The sequence below is a fragment of the Polyodon spathula genome, chromosome 7 (genome assembly GCF_017654505.1).
Source record: "Polyodon spathula isolate WHYD16114869_AA chromosome 7, ASM1765450v1, whole genome shotgun sequence".
Classification (NCBI taxonomy): Eukaryota; Metazoa; Chordata; class Actinopteri; order Acipenseriformes; family Polyodontidae; genus Polyodon; species Polyodon spathula.
Genome location: NC_054540.1, coordinates 1089001 through 1108358, shown reverse-complemented (window position 1 = coordinate 1108358; position 19358 = coordinate 1089001). Strand labels below are relative to the sequence as shown.

The window sequence follows — 19358 nt, the reverse complement described above, 5'->3', positions numbered from 1 at the left end:
GAACTACACAGCACCCATCACACAGAACTACACAGCATCCATCACACAGAACTACACAGCATCCATCACACAGAACTACACAGCATCAGCATCACACAGAACTACACAGCATCCATCACACAGAACTACACAGCATCCATCACACAGAACTACACAGCATCCATCACACAGAACTACACAGCATCCATCACACAGAACTACACAGCCTGGATCACACAGAACTACACAGCCTGGATCACACAGAACTACACAGCATCCATCACACAGAACTACACAGCATCCATCACACAGAACTACACAGCATCCATCACACAGAACTACACAGCCTGGATCACACAGAACTACACAGCATCCATCACACAGAACTACACAGCCTGGATCACACAGAACTACACAGCATGGATCACACAGAACTACACAGCATCCATCACACAGAACTACACAGCATCCATCACACAGAACTACACAGCCTGGATCACACAGAACTACACAGCCTGGATCACACAGAACTACACAGCATCCATCACACAGAACTACACAGCATCCATCACACAGAACTACACAGCATCCATCACACAGAACTACACAGCATCCATCACACAGAACCACACAGCATCCATCACACAGAACTACACAGCCTGGATCACACAGAACCACACAGCATCCATCACACAGAACTACACAGCCTGAATCACACAGACCTACACAGCCTGGATCACACAGAACTACACAGCCTGGATCACACAGAACTACACAGCCTGGATCACACAGACCTACACAGCCTGGATCACACAGAACTACACAGCATCCATCACACAGAACCACACAGCATCCATCACACAGAACCACACAGCTTGGATCACACAGAACTACACAGCATCCATCACACAGAACTACACAGCATCCATCACACAGAACTACACAGCATCCATCACACAGAACCACACAGCATCCATCACACAGAACTACACAGCATCCATCACACAGAACTACACAGCTCCATCACACAGAACCACACAGAATGAATCACACATAACTACACAGCCTGGATCACATAGAACCACACAGCATGAATCACACAGAATTACACAGCCTGGATCACACAGAACTACACAGCATGGATCACACAGAACCACACAGCATCCATCACACAGAACCACACAGCATCCATCACACAGAACCACACAGCATGGATCACACAGAACTACACAGCATCCATCACACAGAACCACACAGCATCCATCACACAGAACCACACAGCATCCATCACACAGAACTACACAGCATCCATCACACAGAACTACACAGCATCCATCACACAGAACCACACAGCATCCATCACACAGAACTACACAGCATCCATCACACAGAACTACACAGCATCCATCACACAGAACTACACAGCCTGGATCACACAGAACCACCCAGCATCCATCACACAGAACCACAGAGAATCCATCACACAGAACCACACAGCATCCATCACACAGAACTATACAGCATCCATCACACAGAACCACACAGCATGAACCACACATCCTGGATCACACAGCCTGGATCACATAGAACCACACAGCATGAATCACACAGAATTACACAGCCTGGATCACACAGAACTACACAGCATGAATCACACAGAACTACACAGCATCCATCACACAGAACCACACAGCATCCATAACACAGAACTACACAGCCTGAATCACACAGACCTACACAGCCTGGATCACACAGAACTACACAGCCTATCACAGGATCACACAGAACTACACAGCCTGGATCAAACAGACCTACACAGCCTGGATTACACAGAACCACACAGCATGAATCACACAGAACCACACAGCACCCATCACACAGAACCACACAGCATCCATCACACAGAACCACACAGCACCCATCACACAGAACCACACAGCATCCATCACACAGAACCACACAGCATCCATCACACAGAACCACACAGCATCCATCACACAGAACTACACAGCATCCATCACACAGAACTACACAGCATACACAGCATCCATCACACAGAACTACACAGCATCCATCACACAGAACTACACAGCATCCATCACACAGAACCACACAGCATCCATCACACAGAACCACACAGCATCCATCACACAGAACTACACAGCATGGATCACACAGAACTACACAGCATCCATCACACAGAACCACACAGCATCCATCACACAGAACTACACAGCCTGGATCACACAGAACCACCCAGCATCCATCACACAGAACCACACAGAATCCATCACACAGAACCACACAGCATCCATCACACAGAACCACACAGCATCCATCACACAGAACTACACAGCCTGGATCACACAGAACCACCCAGCATCCATCACACAGAACCACAGAGAATCCATCACACAGAACCACACAGCATCCATCACACAGAACCACACAGCATCCATCACACAGAACTACACAGCCTGGATCACACAGAACCACACAGCATGAACTACACAGCATCCATCACACAGAACCACACAGCATGAATCACACAGAACTACACAGCCTGGATCACATAGAACCACCCAGCATCCATCATACAGAACCACACAGCATCCATCACACAGAACCACACAGAATCCATCACACATAACTACACAGCCTGGATCACACATAACTACACAGCCTGGATCCAATACAATTCCCAGGTGTGCTGCATGTTGCATAACCTTTATAAATGCAATTCTCAGTGTTTTGTGATAGCCATCAGAGCATGACCATGTCCATCACACCGCTTCCCAGTACCTTGTCCATGCGGTCCTTCTCCACCCCAAACTTGCCCCCGTAGCCGTACGAGGCCTTGGGCCCCTCCGCCAGCTCCTTCTTCTTCTTCTCCTCGTGCTCCTTCGACACGTGCTCCCGCAGCTGGTGCACACTGGAGAGACAAGCAGAGGGAGAGAGAGACAGTGTGAGAGTGAGACAGTGAGTGTTATACACTAGAATCACTAAAAATAGTGCGGCTCTTATTTAAGATGAGCAGGTTAATGACCGGAAGCTCTGGCTCGTCAAAGGCGCTGGGTTCACCTGACAGTCTGATCGATCTGCTACAGCCCCACTCAGCTCCTGAGCATGGGGTTCACCTGACAGTCTGATCGATCTGCTACAGCCCCACTCAGCTCCTGAGCGTGGGGTTCACCTGACAGTCTGATCGATCTGCTACAGCCCCACTCAGCTCCTGAGCATGGGGTTCACCTGACAGTCTGATCGATCTGCTACAGCCCCACTCAGCTCCTGAGCATGGGGTTCACCTGACAGTCTGATCGATCTGCTACAGCCCCACTCAGCTCCTGAGCGTGGGGTTCACCTGACAGTCTGATCGATCTGCTACAGCCCCACTCAGCTCCTGAGCGTGGGGTTCACCTGACAGTCTGATCGATCTGCTACAGCCCCACTCAGCTCCTGAGCATGGGGTTCACCTGACAGTCTGATCGATCTGCTACAGCCCCACTCAGCTCCTGAGCATGGGGTTCACCTGACAGTCTGATCGATCTGCTACAGCCCCACTCAGCTCCTGAGCATGGGGTTCACCTGACAGTCTGATCGATCTGCTACAGCCCCACTCAGCTCCTGAGCATGGGGTTCACCTGTCTGATCGATCTGCTACAGCCCCACTCAGCTCCTGAGCGTGGGGTTCACCTGACAGTCTGATCGATCTGCTACAGCCCCACTCAGCTCCTGAGCATGGGGTTCACCTGTCTGATCGATCTGCTACAGCCCCACTCAGCTCCTGAGCGTGGAGTTCACCTGACAATCTGATCGATCTGCTACAGCCCCACTCAGCTCCTGAGCATGGGGTTCACCTGACAGTCTGATCGATCTGCTACAGCCCCACTCAGCTCCTGAGCATGGGGTTCACCTGACAGTCTGATCGATCTGCTACAGCCCCACTCAGCTCCTGAGCATGGGGTTCACCTGACAGTCTGATCGATCTGCTACAGCCCCACTCAGCTCCTGAGCATGGGGTTCACCTGACAGTCTGATCGATCTGCTACAGCCCCACTCAGCTCCTGAGCGTGGAGTTCACCTGATAATCTGATCGATCTGCTACAGCCCCACTCAGCTCCTGAGCATGGGGTTCACCTGACAGTCTGATCGATCTGCTACAGCCCCACTCAGCTCCTGAGCATGGGGTTCACCTGACAGTCTGATCGATCTGCTACAGCCCCACTCAGCTCCTGAGCGAAGCAGCCCTTAGTAAAGTTTATTATGCCATTTATGCAGTTTCCCCCATGCTTTCCACACTGTTATACTGTGCCTTAACCAGAGTTTACCCTGCTTTGCCATGTTTATAAATACGCTTTATAAGAACATAAGAACATAAGAACATTAGAAAGTTTACAAACGAGAGGAGGCCATTCGGCCCAACTTGCTCGTTTGGTTGTTAGTAGCTTATTGATCCCAGAATCTCATCAAGCAGCTTCTTGAAGGATCCCAGGGTGTCAGCTTCAACAACATTACTGGGGAGTTGATTCCAGACCCTCACAATTCTCTGTGTAGAAAAGTGCCTCCTATTTTCTGTTCTGAATGCCCCTTTGTCTAATCTCCATTTGTGACCCCTGGTCCTTGTTTCTTTTTTCAGGTCAAAAAAGTCCCTTGGGTCGACATTGTCAATACTTTTAGAATTTTGAATGCTTGAATTAGGTTGCCACGTAGTCTTCTTTGTTCAAGACTGAACAGATTAAATTATTTTAGTCTATCTGCATATGACATGCCTTTTAAGCCCGGAATAATTCTGGTCGCTCTTCTTTGCACTCTTTCTAGAGCAGCAATATCTTTTTTATAGCGAGGTGACCAGAACTGAACACAATATTCAAGATGAGGTCTTACTAGTGCATTGTACAGTTTTAACATTACTTCCCTTGATTTAAATTCAACACTTTTCACAATGTATCCGAGCATCTTGTTGGCATTTTTTATAACTTCCCCACATTGTCTAGATGAAGACATTTCTGAGTCAACAAAAACTCCTAGGTCTTTTTCATAGATTCCTTCTCCAATTTCAGTATCTCCCATATGATATTTATAATGTACATTTTTATTTCCTGCGTGCAGTATCTTACACTTTTCTCTATTAAATGTCATTTGCCATGTGTCTGCCCAGTTCTGAATCTTGTCTAGATCATTCTGAATGACCTTTGCTGCTGCAACAGTGTTTGCCACTCCTCCTATTTTTGTGTCGTCTGCAAATTTAACAAATCTAAATCATTAATGTAGATTAGGAATAGCAGAGGACCTAATACTGATCCCTGTGGTACTCCACTGGTTACCACACTCCATTCTGAGGTTTCTCCTCTAATCAGTACTTTCTGTTTTCTACATGTTAACTACTTCCTAACCCATATGCATGCATTTCCTTGGATCCCTACTGCATTCAGTTTGAGAATTAATCTTTGTCAAAAGCTTTCTGGAAATCTAAATAAACCATGTCATATGCTTTGCAATTATCCATTATCGATGTTGCATCCTGAAAAAAATCAAGCAAGTTAGTTAGACATGATCTCCCTTTCCTAAAACCTTGTTGACTGTCTCCAAGGATACTGTTACCGTATAGGTAATTTTCCATTTTGGATCTTATTATAGTTTCCATAAGTTTGCATATAATAGAAGTCAGGCTTACTGGTCTGTAGTTACCTGGTTCGGTTTTGTTTCCCTTTTTGTGTATCGGTATTACGTTTGCAATACTGATCATACTTTGCTATTCTTTACAATGCTTCCCTATGCTTTACCATGCTTTCACTGTGCTTTATTACACTTTGCTATGCTTTTTCATACAGGTCACTTGACCATGGTTTGTTTTTAAGATGCTTTACCACACCTATCTGTGCTTTACAATGCTTCCCTATCCTTTACCATACCTCTCTGTGCTTCACAATGCTTTCCTATGCTTTACCACACCTCTCTGTGCTTTACAATACTTCCCTATGCTTTACCATACCTCTCTGTGCTTTACAATACTTCCCTATGCTTTACCACACCTATCTGTGCTTTACAATGCTTCCCTACGCTTTATCACACTCAGTGTACTTTACAATACTTCCCTATCCTTTACCATACCTCTCTGTGCTTCAAAATGCTTTCCTATGCTTTACCAGACCTCTCTGTGTTTTACAATACTTCCCTATGCTTTACCAGACCTCTCTGTGCTTTACAATACTTCCCTATGCTTTACCAGACCTCTCTGTGCTTTACAATACTTCCCTATGCTTTACCAGACCTCTCTGTGCTTTACAATACTTCCCTATGCTTTAACATACCTCTCTGTGCTTTACAATGCTCCCCCTATGCTTTATTACACTTTGTTATGCTTTTACTATGGAGAAAGGAGAAACCTTTGTAAGGTAGGATTCAAACCAGAGAAGAGCAGCTGGTTCACCTGCAGGGAACCCTGGCATGCTGCTTATCAGATGCACCCAGCACAGCAGTTTCTCAAGCCCTTATTTGGCAAACTGCAGCACAGAGCGAGTAACTAACTGAGTCAGTGCTTCCTCTTCCTGCTCTGCCAGCTGCTTGTGGATCTACTGTTAGCTAGAGGTTGTGTTGAGAGAGAGAGAGAGAGAGAGAGAGACAGAGAGAGAGAGAGAGAGAGAGAGAGAGAGAGAGAGAGAGAGAGAGAGAGAGAGAGCTCTGACCTGGAAATGTCTGAAGAGAATATACTTGTACAGAATGTATTCATTTAGTGAAAGGGTTTGCAGATAGTTATTGATTGATACTCAATAACTGTTCAAATAAGGGGAAGTGAGGGAGCGCATTGTTTTGTGTTGAGGAATTAACATGTTTTATTCTATTGAATTAATACCTAACAACCACCGCCTTTTTAAAGGCAATTGCTCTGGGAAAATCCTGGGTATGGGCTCCCCCTAGCTGTGTTCATACCTGAAGTGCTCGCTGCGCCCCGATCCCTCGATGGTCTTCGCACCCCATCGCTGCTCCTGCTCGGACACATCGTTCTGAAACGAGAACACAGAACACAGCTCAGCACCCAGGATCCCAGGACTGAACACAGAACACAGCCCAGCACCCAGGATCCCAGGACTGAACACAGAACACAGCTCAGCACCCAGGATCCCAGGACTGAACACAAAACACAGCTCAGCACCCAGGATCCCAGGACTGAACACAGAACACAGCTCAGCACCCAGGATCCCAGGACTGAACACAGAACACAGCTCAGCACCCAGGATCCCAGGACTGAACACAGAACACAGCTCAGCACCCAGGATCCCAGGACTGAACACAGAACACAGCTCAGCACCCAGGATCCCAGGACTGAACACAGAACACAGCCCAGCACCCAGGATCCCAGGACTGAACACAGAACACAGCTCAGCACCCAGGATCCCAGGACTGAACACAGAACCCCCCCGACTCACCACAAAATCAGGATCTGTGTCCCAGTCGTCCCCCTCTGCCTCCGCTTTCACACTGACGTTGTGTCCCACCACAGACTTCCACATCTGCAGAGAGAGAGCAGCATTGACAGGGTGCTGAATCAGAACAAGGTTCAGCCACGCCGGTGAGATCAGCCAAGCAGCACAGCAAGAGAGCAGGCGTGTCCGGCTTCCCGGCATGGAGGCCTGGATAAAGCAGCCCCTGCATGACTGCTCCCTCGCAGTGTGAACAGTCCATCGTGACAATGCAGAGGCTCGCATTTACAAGAAGTAGAAGTGCTTCGGAGTGCCTTTGCCAATCCACAAACTCACTTACCCGGACTCTTAGCACTGGATTCATCCTGGAATGAACTGAGATCACAAAAGGAATCTCATCTGTGACAGGCTGTGCTGCAGTCAGACCCCCAGCAAAGCAAGAGATTACAATACACTTGACCATACATGTCTTAAAACAAGCACACATACAAGCAAACAAAAAACAGGCATGTGAATTGTTCCTTGTCACTTCAAAATAGGAAGTATCAGTTTGACAGAACTTCTCCATTAGTCCTTAACAAAATATTACCTTGTGAACATTCGTACGCCCGAGGGGGGCAAGATAAAAGCAATACAAGAAAGAAGTGTGGCCTAACATTAGGAGAAACACACTGGGAGACAAGATGGTCTCTTTAGAGTTAAGGGGCTGGGAGGGAGACAGTGTGGTGTAGTGGTGAGAGCGGAGGGGCTGGGAGGGAGGCAGTGTGGTGTAGTGAGAGTGGAGGGGCTGGGCACAGTGCGGACCTGGGGTCAGTTCACACAGTGCGGACCTGGGGTCAGTTCTAATCACAGTGCAGACCTGGGGTCAGTTCACACAGTGCGGACCTGGGGTCAGTTCACACAGTGCGGACTTGGGGTCAGTTCACACAGTGCGGACCTGGGGTCAGTTCTAATCACAATGGCAGCAGCATTGTTGCTGAATTTCCAAGTTCAATTCCAATTCCAGTTCCAATGCTGTTTTGTTCAATTCCAATTCCAGTTCCAATGCTGTTTTGTTCAATTCCAATTCCAGTTCCAATACTGTTTTGTTCAATTCCAATTCCAGTTCCAATGCTGTTTTGTTCAATTCCAATTCCAATAATGCTGCAGTAATTACAATTATAATTACAATTACACTGAAAAGTAACAAACAGCTCCACACATTAACATGTTACTTGATGTACTCTAAATAAGCAGCACTAATCACAGGTACAAATACACACACTTACTGTATAAAACTCAAGGTCACCAGAAGTGGTTGCAAATACAAGAAAAATGATTGAATGACAAATAAATGCACTATTGAACTGGTTTAGTATAATTACAATTCCAATCATGCAGGTGTGCCAAGACTCAACTACAATTCCAGTACCACTGTAGCTTAATGAATTCTGAATGCACAGTTCCAGTGTAACTGTAATGAATTCTGAATGCAGTTCCAGTGTAACTGTAATGAATTCTGAATGCACAGTTCCAGTGTAACTGTAATGAATTCTGAATGCAGTTCCAGTGTAACTGTAATGAATTCTGAATGCAGTTCCAGTGTAACTGTAATGAATTCTGAATGCAGTTCCAGTGTAACTGTAATGAATTCTGAATGCAGTTCCAGTGTAACTGTAATGAATTCTGAATGCACAGTTCCAGTGTAACTGTAATGAATTCTGAATGCAGTTCCAGTGTAACCGTAATGAATTCTCAATGCAGAGTTCCAGTGTAACTGTAATGAATTCTCAATGCACAGTTCCAGTGTAACTGTAATGAATTCTGAACGCAGTTCCAGTGTAACTGTAATGAATTCTGAATGCACAGTTCCAGTGTAACTGTAATGAATTCTGAATGCAGTTCCAGTGTAACTGTAATGAATTCTGAATGCAGTTCCAGTGTAACTGTAATGAATTCTGAATGCACAGTTCCAGTGTAACTGTAATGAATTCTGAATGCACAGTTCCAGTGTAACTGTAATGAATTCTGAATGCACAGTTCCAGTGTAACTGTAATGAATTCTGAAAGCAGTTCCAGTGTAACTGTAATGAATTCTGAATGCAGTTCCAGTGTAACTGTAATGAATTCTCAATGCACAGTTCCAGTGTAACTGTAATGAATTCTCAATGCACAGTTCCAGTGTAACTGTAATGAATTCTCAATGCACAGTTCCAGTGTAACTGTAATGAATTCTGAATGCACAGTTCCAGTGTAACTGTAATGAATTCTGAATGCAGTTCCAGTGTAACTGTAATGAATTCTGAATGCACAGTTCCAGTGTAACTGTAATGAATTCTGAATGCACAGTTCCAGTGTAACTGTAATGAATTCTGAATGCAGTTCCAGTGTAACTGTAATGAATTCTGAATGCAGTTCCAGTGTAACTGTAATGAATTCTGAATGCAGTTCCAGTGTAACCGTAATGAATTCTGAAAGCAGTTCCAGTGTAACTGTAATGAATTCTGAATGCAGTTCCAGTGTAACTGTAATGAATTCTGAATGCAGTTCCAGTGTAACTGTAATGAATTCTCAATGCACAGTTCCAGTGTGATTGAGCCAGGTCTGTCACCAGTAGAGTTTATGCAGTCACGTTGTTCTGGAAGCTGTCTGTTTGTATGTACAGCTGTGTCTTCAGACCACTGAGCAAAGTGTGTTTTTAGTGCAGAGTTTCAAGCTATGCAACTGCAGGGCCTTGTGGTTAAAAGAAAACGCTACATTTGACATTTCTAAAAATATAAAAGTATGAAAAGAGTTTTAATAAAACTGCTTACTGAGTCACTATGGGTTCCAAAAACAGTCTCGTCTGTGTTGTGTGATTGGACAAGGGAGGCAGGAAAGCGTGCTAGTAATGGGCTGAACCTGAGCTCCTGATCAAAAACTAGAACTCCACCAACTGTCCAGCCTCCAACAGGAGCAAGCCTAACAAAAGCCATGCCTACCTAACGTGTGTGCTGTACAGCTGCACTGCGCTTCCAGGGTTCCTAACGTGTGTGCTGTACAGCTGCTCTGCGCTTCCAGGGTTCCTAACGTGTGTGCTGTACAGCTGCACTGCGCTTCCAGGGTTCCTAACGTGTGTGCTGTACAGCTGCTCTGCGCTTCCAGGGTTCCTAACGTGTGTGCTGTACAGCTGCACTGCGCTTCCAGGGTTCCTAACGTGTGTGCTGTACAGCTGCTCTGCGCTTCCAGGGTTCCTAACGTGTGTGCTGTACAGCTGCTCTGCGCTTCCAGGGTTCCTAACGTGTGTGCTGTACAGCTGCTCTGCGCTTCCAGGGTTCCTAACGTGTGTGCTGTACAGCTGCTCTGCGCTTCCAGGGTTCCTAACGTGTGTGCTGTACAGCTGCTCTGCGCTTCCAGGGTTCCTAACGTGTGTGCTGTACAGCTGCTCTGCGCTTCCAGGGTTCCTAACGTGTGTGCTGTACAGCTGCTCTGCGCTTCCAGGGTTCCTAACGTGTGTGCTGTACAGCTGCTCTGCGCTTCCAGGGTTCCTAACGTGTGTGCTGTACAGCTGCTCTGCGCTTCCAGGGTTCCTAACGTGTGTGCTGCACAGCTGCTCTGCGCTTCCAGGGTTCCTAACGTGTGTGCTGTACAGCTGCTCTGCGCTTCCAGGGTTCCTAACGTGTGTGCTGCACAGCTGCTCTGCGCTTCCAGGGTTCCTAACGTGTGTGCTGTACAGCTGCTCTGCGCTTCCAGGGTTCCTAACGTGTGTGCTGTACAGCTGCTCTGCGCTTCCAGGGTTCCTAACGTGTGTGCTGTACAGCTGCTCTGCGCTTCCAGGGTTCCTAACGTGTGTGCTGTACAGCTGCTCTGCGCTTCCAGGGTTCCTAACGTGTGTGCTGCACAGCTGCTCTGCGCTTCCAGGGTTCCTAACGTGTGTGCTGCACAGCTGCTCTGCGCTTCCAGGGTTCCTAACGTGTGTGCTGCACAGCTGCTCTGCGCTTCCAGGGTTCCTAACGTGTGTGCTGTACAGCTGCTCTGCGCTTCCAGGGTTCCTAACGTGTGTGCTGTACAGCTGCTCTGCGCTTCCAGGGTTCCTAACGTGTGTGCTGCACAGCTGCTCTGCGCTTCCAGGGTTCCTAACGTGTGTGCTGTACAGCTGCTCTGCGCTTCCAGGGTTCCTAACGTGTGTGCTGTACAGCTGCTCTGCGCTTCCAGGGTTCCTAACGTGTGTGCTGTACAGCTGCTCTGCGCTTCCAGGGTTCCTAACGTGTGTGCTGTACAGCTGCTCTGCTGCTTCCAGGGTTCCTAACGTGTGTGCTGTACAGCTGCTCTGCGCTTCCAGGGTTCCTAACGTGTGTGCTGTACAGCTGCTCTGCGCTTCCAGGGTTCCTAACGTGTGTGCTGTACAGCTGCTCTGTGCTTCCAGGGTTCCTAACGTGTGTGCTGTACAGCTGCTCTGCTCTTCCAGGGTTCCTAACGTGTGTGCTGTACAGCTGCTCTGCGCTTCCAGGGTTCCTAACGTGTGTGCTGTACAGCTGCTCTGCGCTTCCAGGGTTCCTAACGTGTGTGCTGTACAGCTACCAGCTGCTCTGCGCTTCCAGGGTTCCTAACGTGTGTGCTGTACAGCTGCTCTGCGCTTCCAGGGTTCCTAACGTGTGTGCTGTACAGCTGCTCTGCGCTTCCAGGGTTCCTAACGTGTGTGCTGTACAGCTGCTCTGCGCTTCCAGGGTTCCTAACGTGTGTGCTGTACAGCTGCTCTGCGCTTCCAGGGTTCCTAACGTGTGTGCTGTACAGCTGCTCTGCGCTTCCAGGGTTCCTAACGTGTGTGCTGTACAGCTGCTCTGCGCTTCCAGGGTTCCTAACGTGTGTGCTGTACAGCTGCTCTGCGCTTCCAGGGTTCCTAACGTGTGTGCTGTACAGCTGCTCTGCGCTTCCAGGGTTCCTAACGTGTGTGCTGTACAGCTGCACTGCGCTTCCAGGGTTCCTAACGTGTGTGCTGTACAGCTGCTCTGCGCTTCCAGGGTTCCTAACGTGTGTGCTGTACAGCTGCTCTGCGCTTCCAGGGTTCCTAACGTGTGTGCTGCACGTGTGTGCTGCACAGCTGCTCTGCGCTTCCAGGGTTCCTAACGTGTGTGCTGCAGCTCTGCGCTTCCAGGGTTCCTAACGTGTGTGCTGTACAGCTGCTCTGCGCTTCCAGGGTTCCTAACGTGTGTGCTGTACAGCTGCACTGCGCTTCCAGGGTTCCTAACGTGTGTGCTGTACGCAGAGTACCACGTCCTGCACGGTGCGCAATCTTTACAGGTTTACAGGTTCCTTCCTGCTCATACAGTAATTCGCGTATATAATGTAATAGTTGTAAAAGGCTTTCTTTACAGGGTGAATCACATGATCATTGGGCTCATAACATGCCCATTATCCATTAGCCTTTCGGTCGGACAGCATGTGCTGTCCATGGTATCCCCTTCACTAGCTGTGCAGTGTGCACCCGTCTGTGTGTGTGTGTGAGGTGTCTCTAAGCTATGGAGCAAGGTCACCAAGTCCACCAGTGCTCCTGTATTCCTATACTTCATACATATACAACTGCTTCAAACCTACTGGAGAAAAGCAAATAACCTGGCACATGAAATAAACCCTTCCTCGCTGATCTTGCACATGAAATAAACCCTTCCTCGCTGATCTTGCTGTTTCGTTTTGAACCGGTTGTATTTTCCTTGACAAAAAAAAGTGCAAATTGCACTAAGCTCATCAGTCTTCTAATATTTGTAGCGTTTGTGATTTAAAGCAATGTAGTGGTCACTACATATTAGGAACGTTTGACTACTGCATTAGAGATTTCACCCGCACTAGCACTAATTCATGTTTGCAAACTCCTGCACGGCCCGTGGGCGTCATTCTCTTACACTTGCCGCTTGCAGATATCTGACCATCTCGCTTCCTGTCTAGATTTGAAGACTAGTTCTAGATAACGACAAATCGTTTCCACAGTTAGAAATGCCTGAGCAATAGCTCCAGTTTGCATACGCTGGTTTCAGTGCAGTTGACAGAGTCGCTGTGATGCTGCGTGCTGTCCTTGTTGGTCGATTGTTTACCAGGCAAGCATATAGCGGTTTCACGATCACACACAATTGAATTCATCAAAAATATCACACGGATTAACAACACAATGCGGGGAGATGTATTATATTTAAAACAGTTGGGATATTTACTAAAAATGTAGCCACTTGACTGTCGGTAAAATAACTCTGCGCTTACCAGTTTAGTCACTTCCTCAATCAAAACTAAAAACAACCCTACCGCCCAGCGTGTAGTATTTAGCGAGTTAAAAAACGATTTTAATTCAATGAGTTAAAAAAAGATTTTAGCAAAGTTATTATTGCTTTCAGCCTTTTTTGCCATCACGTTTCTTTCATAAGTATAACAATCGTCGAATGAATTATTAATTTCACACATTATTAAATTATTATTTAAATTATTATTACATTATTAATTAAAACAAATGCATTGAGCAGTCCGACAACTGAAAAACACATTCCTGTTAAAATTACTGTTACAGTGAATTATATACACGACTGTAAGGTTTTGTGCAACTTCCTGAATATTAAACTCTTATTTTTTTCTTTACTTTTATATAAAAAACAAAATCTCTGACAAAAGAAATACTGTGAAATAAAAGCCCTTACCGTTGTGTCGACGGATCGTTTGCACGAAACTCAGGATCTGCTGCGCCGAGTGGAATGTGGCTGAAGTTTTTGCACACTTCGATCCACCTGTCAGAGACCGGGCTGCGCCACACAAGGCAATGGGAAGCGCCGCACGTCCCCGAAGCTTGGGGTACGAGCACGCTGGCGCTGAGCCCATATAACTGGGGACTTCTCTTATCTCTAGGGCACATTGATTTCACTGACAGAACAAGCTGCGCAGCTCACAGCTTTGCCAGCAGCATTACACCCTGGGGTGCATGTACAGTATGTGTTCAACAGTGAGGTGAAAAGTGAGAAAAGACTGGAGACATGCACACACAAAATAGCCCATAAATAGTCATTTTTATTTAAAAATAAAGTAACAGCAGCCAATCCCCAGAATGCGACGACAGGGTAGTTATACATTGTGGAAACAAAGACAGGGTAGTTATACATTGTGGAATCAAAGACAGGGTAGTTATACATTGTGGAAACAAAGACAGGGTAGTTACACATTGTGGAAACAAAGACAGGGTAGTTACACATTGTGGAAACAAAGACAGGGTAGTTACACATTGTGGAAACAAAGACAGGGTAGTTACACATTGTGGAAACAAAGACAGGGTAGTTACACATTGTGGAAACAAAGACAGGGTAGTTACACATTGTGGAAACAAAGACAGGGTAGTTACACATTGTGGAAACAAAGACAGGGTAGTTACACATTGTGGAAACAAAGACAGGGTAGTTACACATTGTGGAATCAAAGACAGGGTAGTTACACATTGTGGAATCAAAGACAGGGTAGTTACACATTGTGGAAACAAAGACTGGGTAGTTACACATTGTGGAATCAAAGACAGGGTAGTTACACATTGTGGAATCAAAGACAGGGTAGTTACACATTGTGGAATCAAAGACAGGGTAGTTACACATTGTGGAAACAAAGACTGGGTAGTTATACATTGTGGAAATAAAGGTATAATACACAAATCATGGTCAACGTAAGTACCAAATTACAGAGCAATGGCACTTCTATATGTATATGTGACCTCTGTCATCGCAAGGTACTAAATCTACTTCATTAAAAGATTCCCAGTAAAGGACTCCAGGTGAGCCGAGTGGCAGCAGGGATCCAGACAGTGCACTTGAAAACCATGGATATGATTCCTGATGTGCACAGCTTGGTATGAGACGACATGGCTGGAGCTGTGGCCATCACAAGGAACCAATCAGGCTGACAGCACGGCATCGTGGGAGCCTGGAGGACTGCACTGTGCTGCATCACTTCGGGCAGCACACATTACTTCAAATAAATCTTCAAGTTTACACAAAAAAATAATCCGACAATTTTAAGAATAATAAGTCTAACCATCTCCCGGAATGGTGTAGATGTGATGAAATGAAGACATTTCCTTTCACACAATTAAATATTACAGGAACATCAACATTTCCCAGATTCCTTCAGCAGTAGGAAGAAAGAGATTAAACAAAATAATAAAACAAATCCCGAGACCCCGTCCCTTCACCCCCGTGAAAGAGCCGCTCTAAAGAAAGACTGATCTGAAAACAGAAACCCACACATGAGCTCTTTCTGCTGGAGCCCTGGACTAACTCACAACCCGACCCCATGCACCAGCACAACTCTCTGAGCCTCTCGTAGTGAAGAATGCAGCCCACCCCATCCTTGACAGACAGCACATGGTACAGCAGCCTGGAGACTGGGGTCCAGCCTTCCAGCATTCCCAGTGAGCTCAGCAGCTACAGAACCCAGACAGGCACTGGGAGGTCCTGGAATAAAGTCTAGGGTAGGTGTGGATGTATAATCACTTGCACACTTCCTGCAGGAGGGCTGACTCTATCAGCCATGTTCATGATGAGGCTGCACAGTGTTTGTGTGCACCTCCAGACTCTAAGGGGCGTGTCAGTATTTTACTGGTTTATGAAACATACAGCAGCAGGCGAGGCGGAGATCATAACCTGAAACCTGCTGGGAGACTTTCTGAACGTGTGCTTCAGACAAGAACACTGAACCGACACACTTACAACAAAACTACAAACACTCACGTTACACTGTAATTACATCTCCGAGCAACATGACTTTACATGAAGAGTCTGACACTCAAGACTGGGTTCATTTTACAAATGTAAAACAGTAATTGCGCTGCCCTTATCACTCACACCTTTAACATGAATTGATACTGTCTCAATATGACTGCGTTCCCGATTTTGTGCTTTATTTGTTTGTTTATTTATTTTTTGGTCTGCTGCGTACAGTTAGGACGTTCTCGTCTCCAGCGCTGCAGTGAAACTCGTCCAGAATCGTAGTTATTTATCTATTTATTTATTTATGAATGTATTCATCTCTTCTCTAGGAACAGCAGTTTGACAACACCATGACTCGGTGCTGATGGTTCATTCATACATTACTATAACATTCCCTTTTCAAGCTTTACAAAGTGAAACAGCCATCCTTCCCTTGATTTAGACCTGGCACAGTTACCCCGCTGTTTCTCCTGTGCTGTGCCTGTGCTGGAGTCCTGTTGAAGCCCCGCCCCCTGTCTGTGTGTGCTGGAGTCCTGTTGAAGCCCCGCCCCCTGTCTGTGTGTGCTGGAGTCCTGTTGAAGCCCCGCCCCCTGTCTGTGTGTGCTGGAGTCCTGCTGAAGCCCCGCCCCCTGTCTGTGTGTGCTGGAGTCCTGCTGAAGCCCCGCCCCCTGTCTGTATGTGCTGGAGTCCTGTTGAAGCCCCGCCCCCTGTCTATGTGCGGGAGTCCTGTTGAAGCCCCGCCCCCTGTTTGTGTGTGCTGGATCCTGCTGAAGCCCCGCCCCCTGTCTCTGTGACTCAGAGGAGTCCGGACAGGCAGAGCAGCAGCAGGGCGTGCACAGTGAGCAGGTACAGCGTGGCCAGCAGGGGGGTGCGGCGCCGTGAGCAGAAGAGCGAGCGCAGGAACCGCTTCACTCCCAGACCGCCAGCGCTGCGAGTCTGTGTGGAGAGACAGAGAGGAAACAAAGGGAGACTTTAACACCGTCCACAGAGCGCACTGAACACAAGGGTGAAACGAATGCTCAAATTCATTACACTGCCGAGATCACTTTCGCAAAGAGACACTAGCTCATAATTCAATTCTGCAATATATTGGACGATAAGTATCAGGCTACTGAAAGGCCCAAGACTTTCTGATGATCCGATCTGTGTGTATCAGGATAGACCCATCCACACAAAATTGCATCCCCTCTGCTTACAGACTGGACCACTGTGTAAATTCAAAACAAGCCTCAAAACACTTCAAGAAAAAGCAAGTCAAAAGCGATCCTCAGGTTACAGTTTTTGAAGTGCAAGGCAGAGATCATTATTAATGTAAAATAGCTCTAAAAATTCCACGGAAAATGACTTCGTAACTGCTGTATCCAGGTTAAACGTGTTTAATATCAATAATAATTGAATGATTGATTACCCTGGAAAGCGACATTTCGTCAGGCTCGATGAGAAGGGCATGTTCATGGGGGTCCTGGTCCTGCCCAGAACACCACTCGCTCGTCTCAAAGCTGCGGACAGACAGACAGCTCAGTCAGGGAGGACCCACACTGGGATAATGTTTAAGCACTGTACAGCTGCAGCAGCGTTCATTCCTGTGCTAGAGGTGATGATGAGAGAGGAGCCACTGTCCAGGAACACATCAACCCAATCGCTGTATCTCCCGGACGTAATGGACCCCTAACCCACCATCATCGCTCACGCAGCTGGCTTCATATATTAGTTTGCTTGTTGGATTTGCTTCCATATTACAGCCTGTTTTACTCGGTGAAGCTACTATCCCATTCTGCTCCCTCACTGTGTTTGAGACGCACCGTTTCAATTTCTCCTTGGCTGTGGACAGGGCCTCCTCTGCAGCCAGGCGCCTGTCCTGCTCCTCCAACAGCCTCCCCTCCAACTGGAGCAGCTCCTGCCGGGCGCGGCCCCACTGAGCTTCCACTGCCCCCAGCCTGCAGAGAGACGAGGGACTGCAGTTACCAGGAGAGGGGATGAAAACGCAAAACACACTGCCTGCCTGCCTCCCTCCCAGCCCCTCTACTCTAACGTGTAGACCACACTGTCTCCCTCCCAGCCCCTCTGCTCTCTCCACTAGACCACACTGCCTCCCTCCCAGCCCCTCCGCTCTCTCCACTGCACCACACTGTCTCCCTCCCAGCCCCTCCGCTCTCACCACTACACCACACTGCCTCCCTCCCAGCCCCTCCGCTCTCACCACTACACCACACTGCCTACCTCCCAGCCCCTCCGCTCTCTCCACTACACCACACTGCCTACCTCCCAGCCCCTCCGCTCTCACCACTACACCACACTGCCTACCTCCCAGCCCCTCTACTCTCTCCACTGCACCAAATAGCATCCCTCCCAGCCCCAGCTCTAACCACTAGACCACACTGCCTCCCTCCCAGCCTTGCTGCTAGCACCTGTGTGCAGCTCCAGTCCACACTGCCTCCTACCTGTGCTGCAGCTCCTCCATGTCAGTCTGGTAGACCTCACGCTCGGCCGGGCTCTTCTCCTGCGGGGCCCCAGGGGCTGTGTCCATCTCAGAGGAGTTCTGGGGAGGGAGAGAGAGGGAAAGAGGGAGCGAGAGAGGGAGAGAGAGGGAGAGCGAGAGAGGGAGGGAGAGAGAGAGGGAGAGATCAGAAGCCGAATATCATCGGCGGCAGGAATGACTCCTTCCTCAGTGAGAGCTTCTCCAGGACTGTTCACAAGAGATCAAGGCTTTTAACCCAGTTAAGCTCCCTTTTCCAATCAAAGATAATGCTGTGTAAATACGCTCCGCAAGGTTTTAGAACTACGCTACTATTTAAATGATCAGGTGTTAAATAACCCATTCCCCCCCTTGTAGCTGCAGGAGTATCTCCCGTTAGTAAACCTACACGCTTATTCATACTGGGATGAGAAGTCGAGATCAGTTAATTCAGACTACGACCTGACAGTTCAAACTCCTGACACCTTGTCATTTCGAAAAAATGCCTGAACATGGGAAGTTCTGAAACTCAGGACTGGGAGCAGGGCTAGTGGGAGTTTAAAGTCAAGTGCATTTCTCTGCACATGGCTCAGTGCATGACTAACCTTGCTCTTGTCGTCCTGCAGTTCCTGCAGCTGGCTCTGAAGGGCGCTGCAGCGGCTCTGCACCTCACTAAGTCTCAGCTGGCAGTCCCGAAGGCTCTGGCTGCTCCCACACAGCTGGGCAGAGAGAGAGGTCTTCTCTTCAAACAGCTGTGAGAGCTGAGCCAGGGAGAGGGGGCGAGGAGGTTAATAATGAGAAAGAGGAGAATACATGCGT

At 47.7% G+C, this 19358-nt stretch overlaps 2 protein-coding genes across 8 annotated transcripts in view; both read right to left on the bottom strand.

Annotated features, from left to right (window-relative positions):
- Window positions 1-14164, bottom strand: part of LOC121317963 (hematopoietic lineage cell-specific protein-like) — a 39337-nt gene extending 25173 nt beyond the window's left edge. For all 4 annotated transcript variants that reach the window (XM_041254062.1, XM_041254064.1, XM_041254063.1 and 1 more), the window contains exons 1-4: window positions 14039-14164; window positions 7407-7490; window positions 6910-6983; window positions 2782-2911 (exon numbers count right to left, since the gene is read on the bottom strand). In XM_041254062.1, coding sequence (XP_041109996.1) covers window positions 2782-2911; window positions 6910-6983; window positions 7407-7490 — 288 coding nt within the window. In that variant the 5' untranslated portion in view covers window positions 14039-14164. The remainder of the gene's footprint in view (window positions 1-2781; window positions 2912-6909; window positions 6984-7406; window positions 7491-14038) is intronic.
- Window positions 14165-14382: 218 nt separating this feature from the next.
- Window positions 14383-19358, bottom strand: part of golgb1 (golgin B1) — a 39551-nt gene continuing 34575 nt past the window's right edge. For all 4 annotated transcript variants that reach the window (XM_041254057.1, XM_041254059.1, XM_041254061.1 and 1 more), the window contains exons 19-23: window positions 19145-19300; window positions 18526-18623; window positions 17887-18021; window positions 17493-17583; window positions 14383-17020 (exon numbers count right to left, since the gene is read on the bottom strand). In XM_041254057.1, the coding sequence (XP_041109991.1) occupies window positions 16880-17020; window positions 17493-17583; window positions 17887-18021; window positions 18526-18623; window positions 19145-19300 (621 nt within the window). In that variant the 3' untranslated portion in view covers window positions 14383-16879. The remainder of the gene's footprint in view (window positions 17021-17492; window positions 17584-17886; window positions 18022-18525; window positions 18624-19144; window positions 19301-19358) is intronic.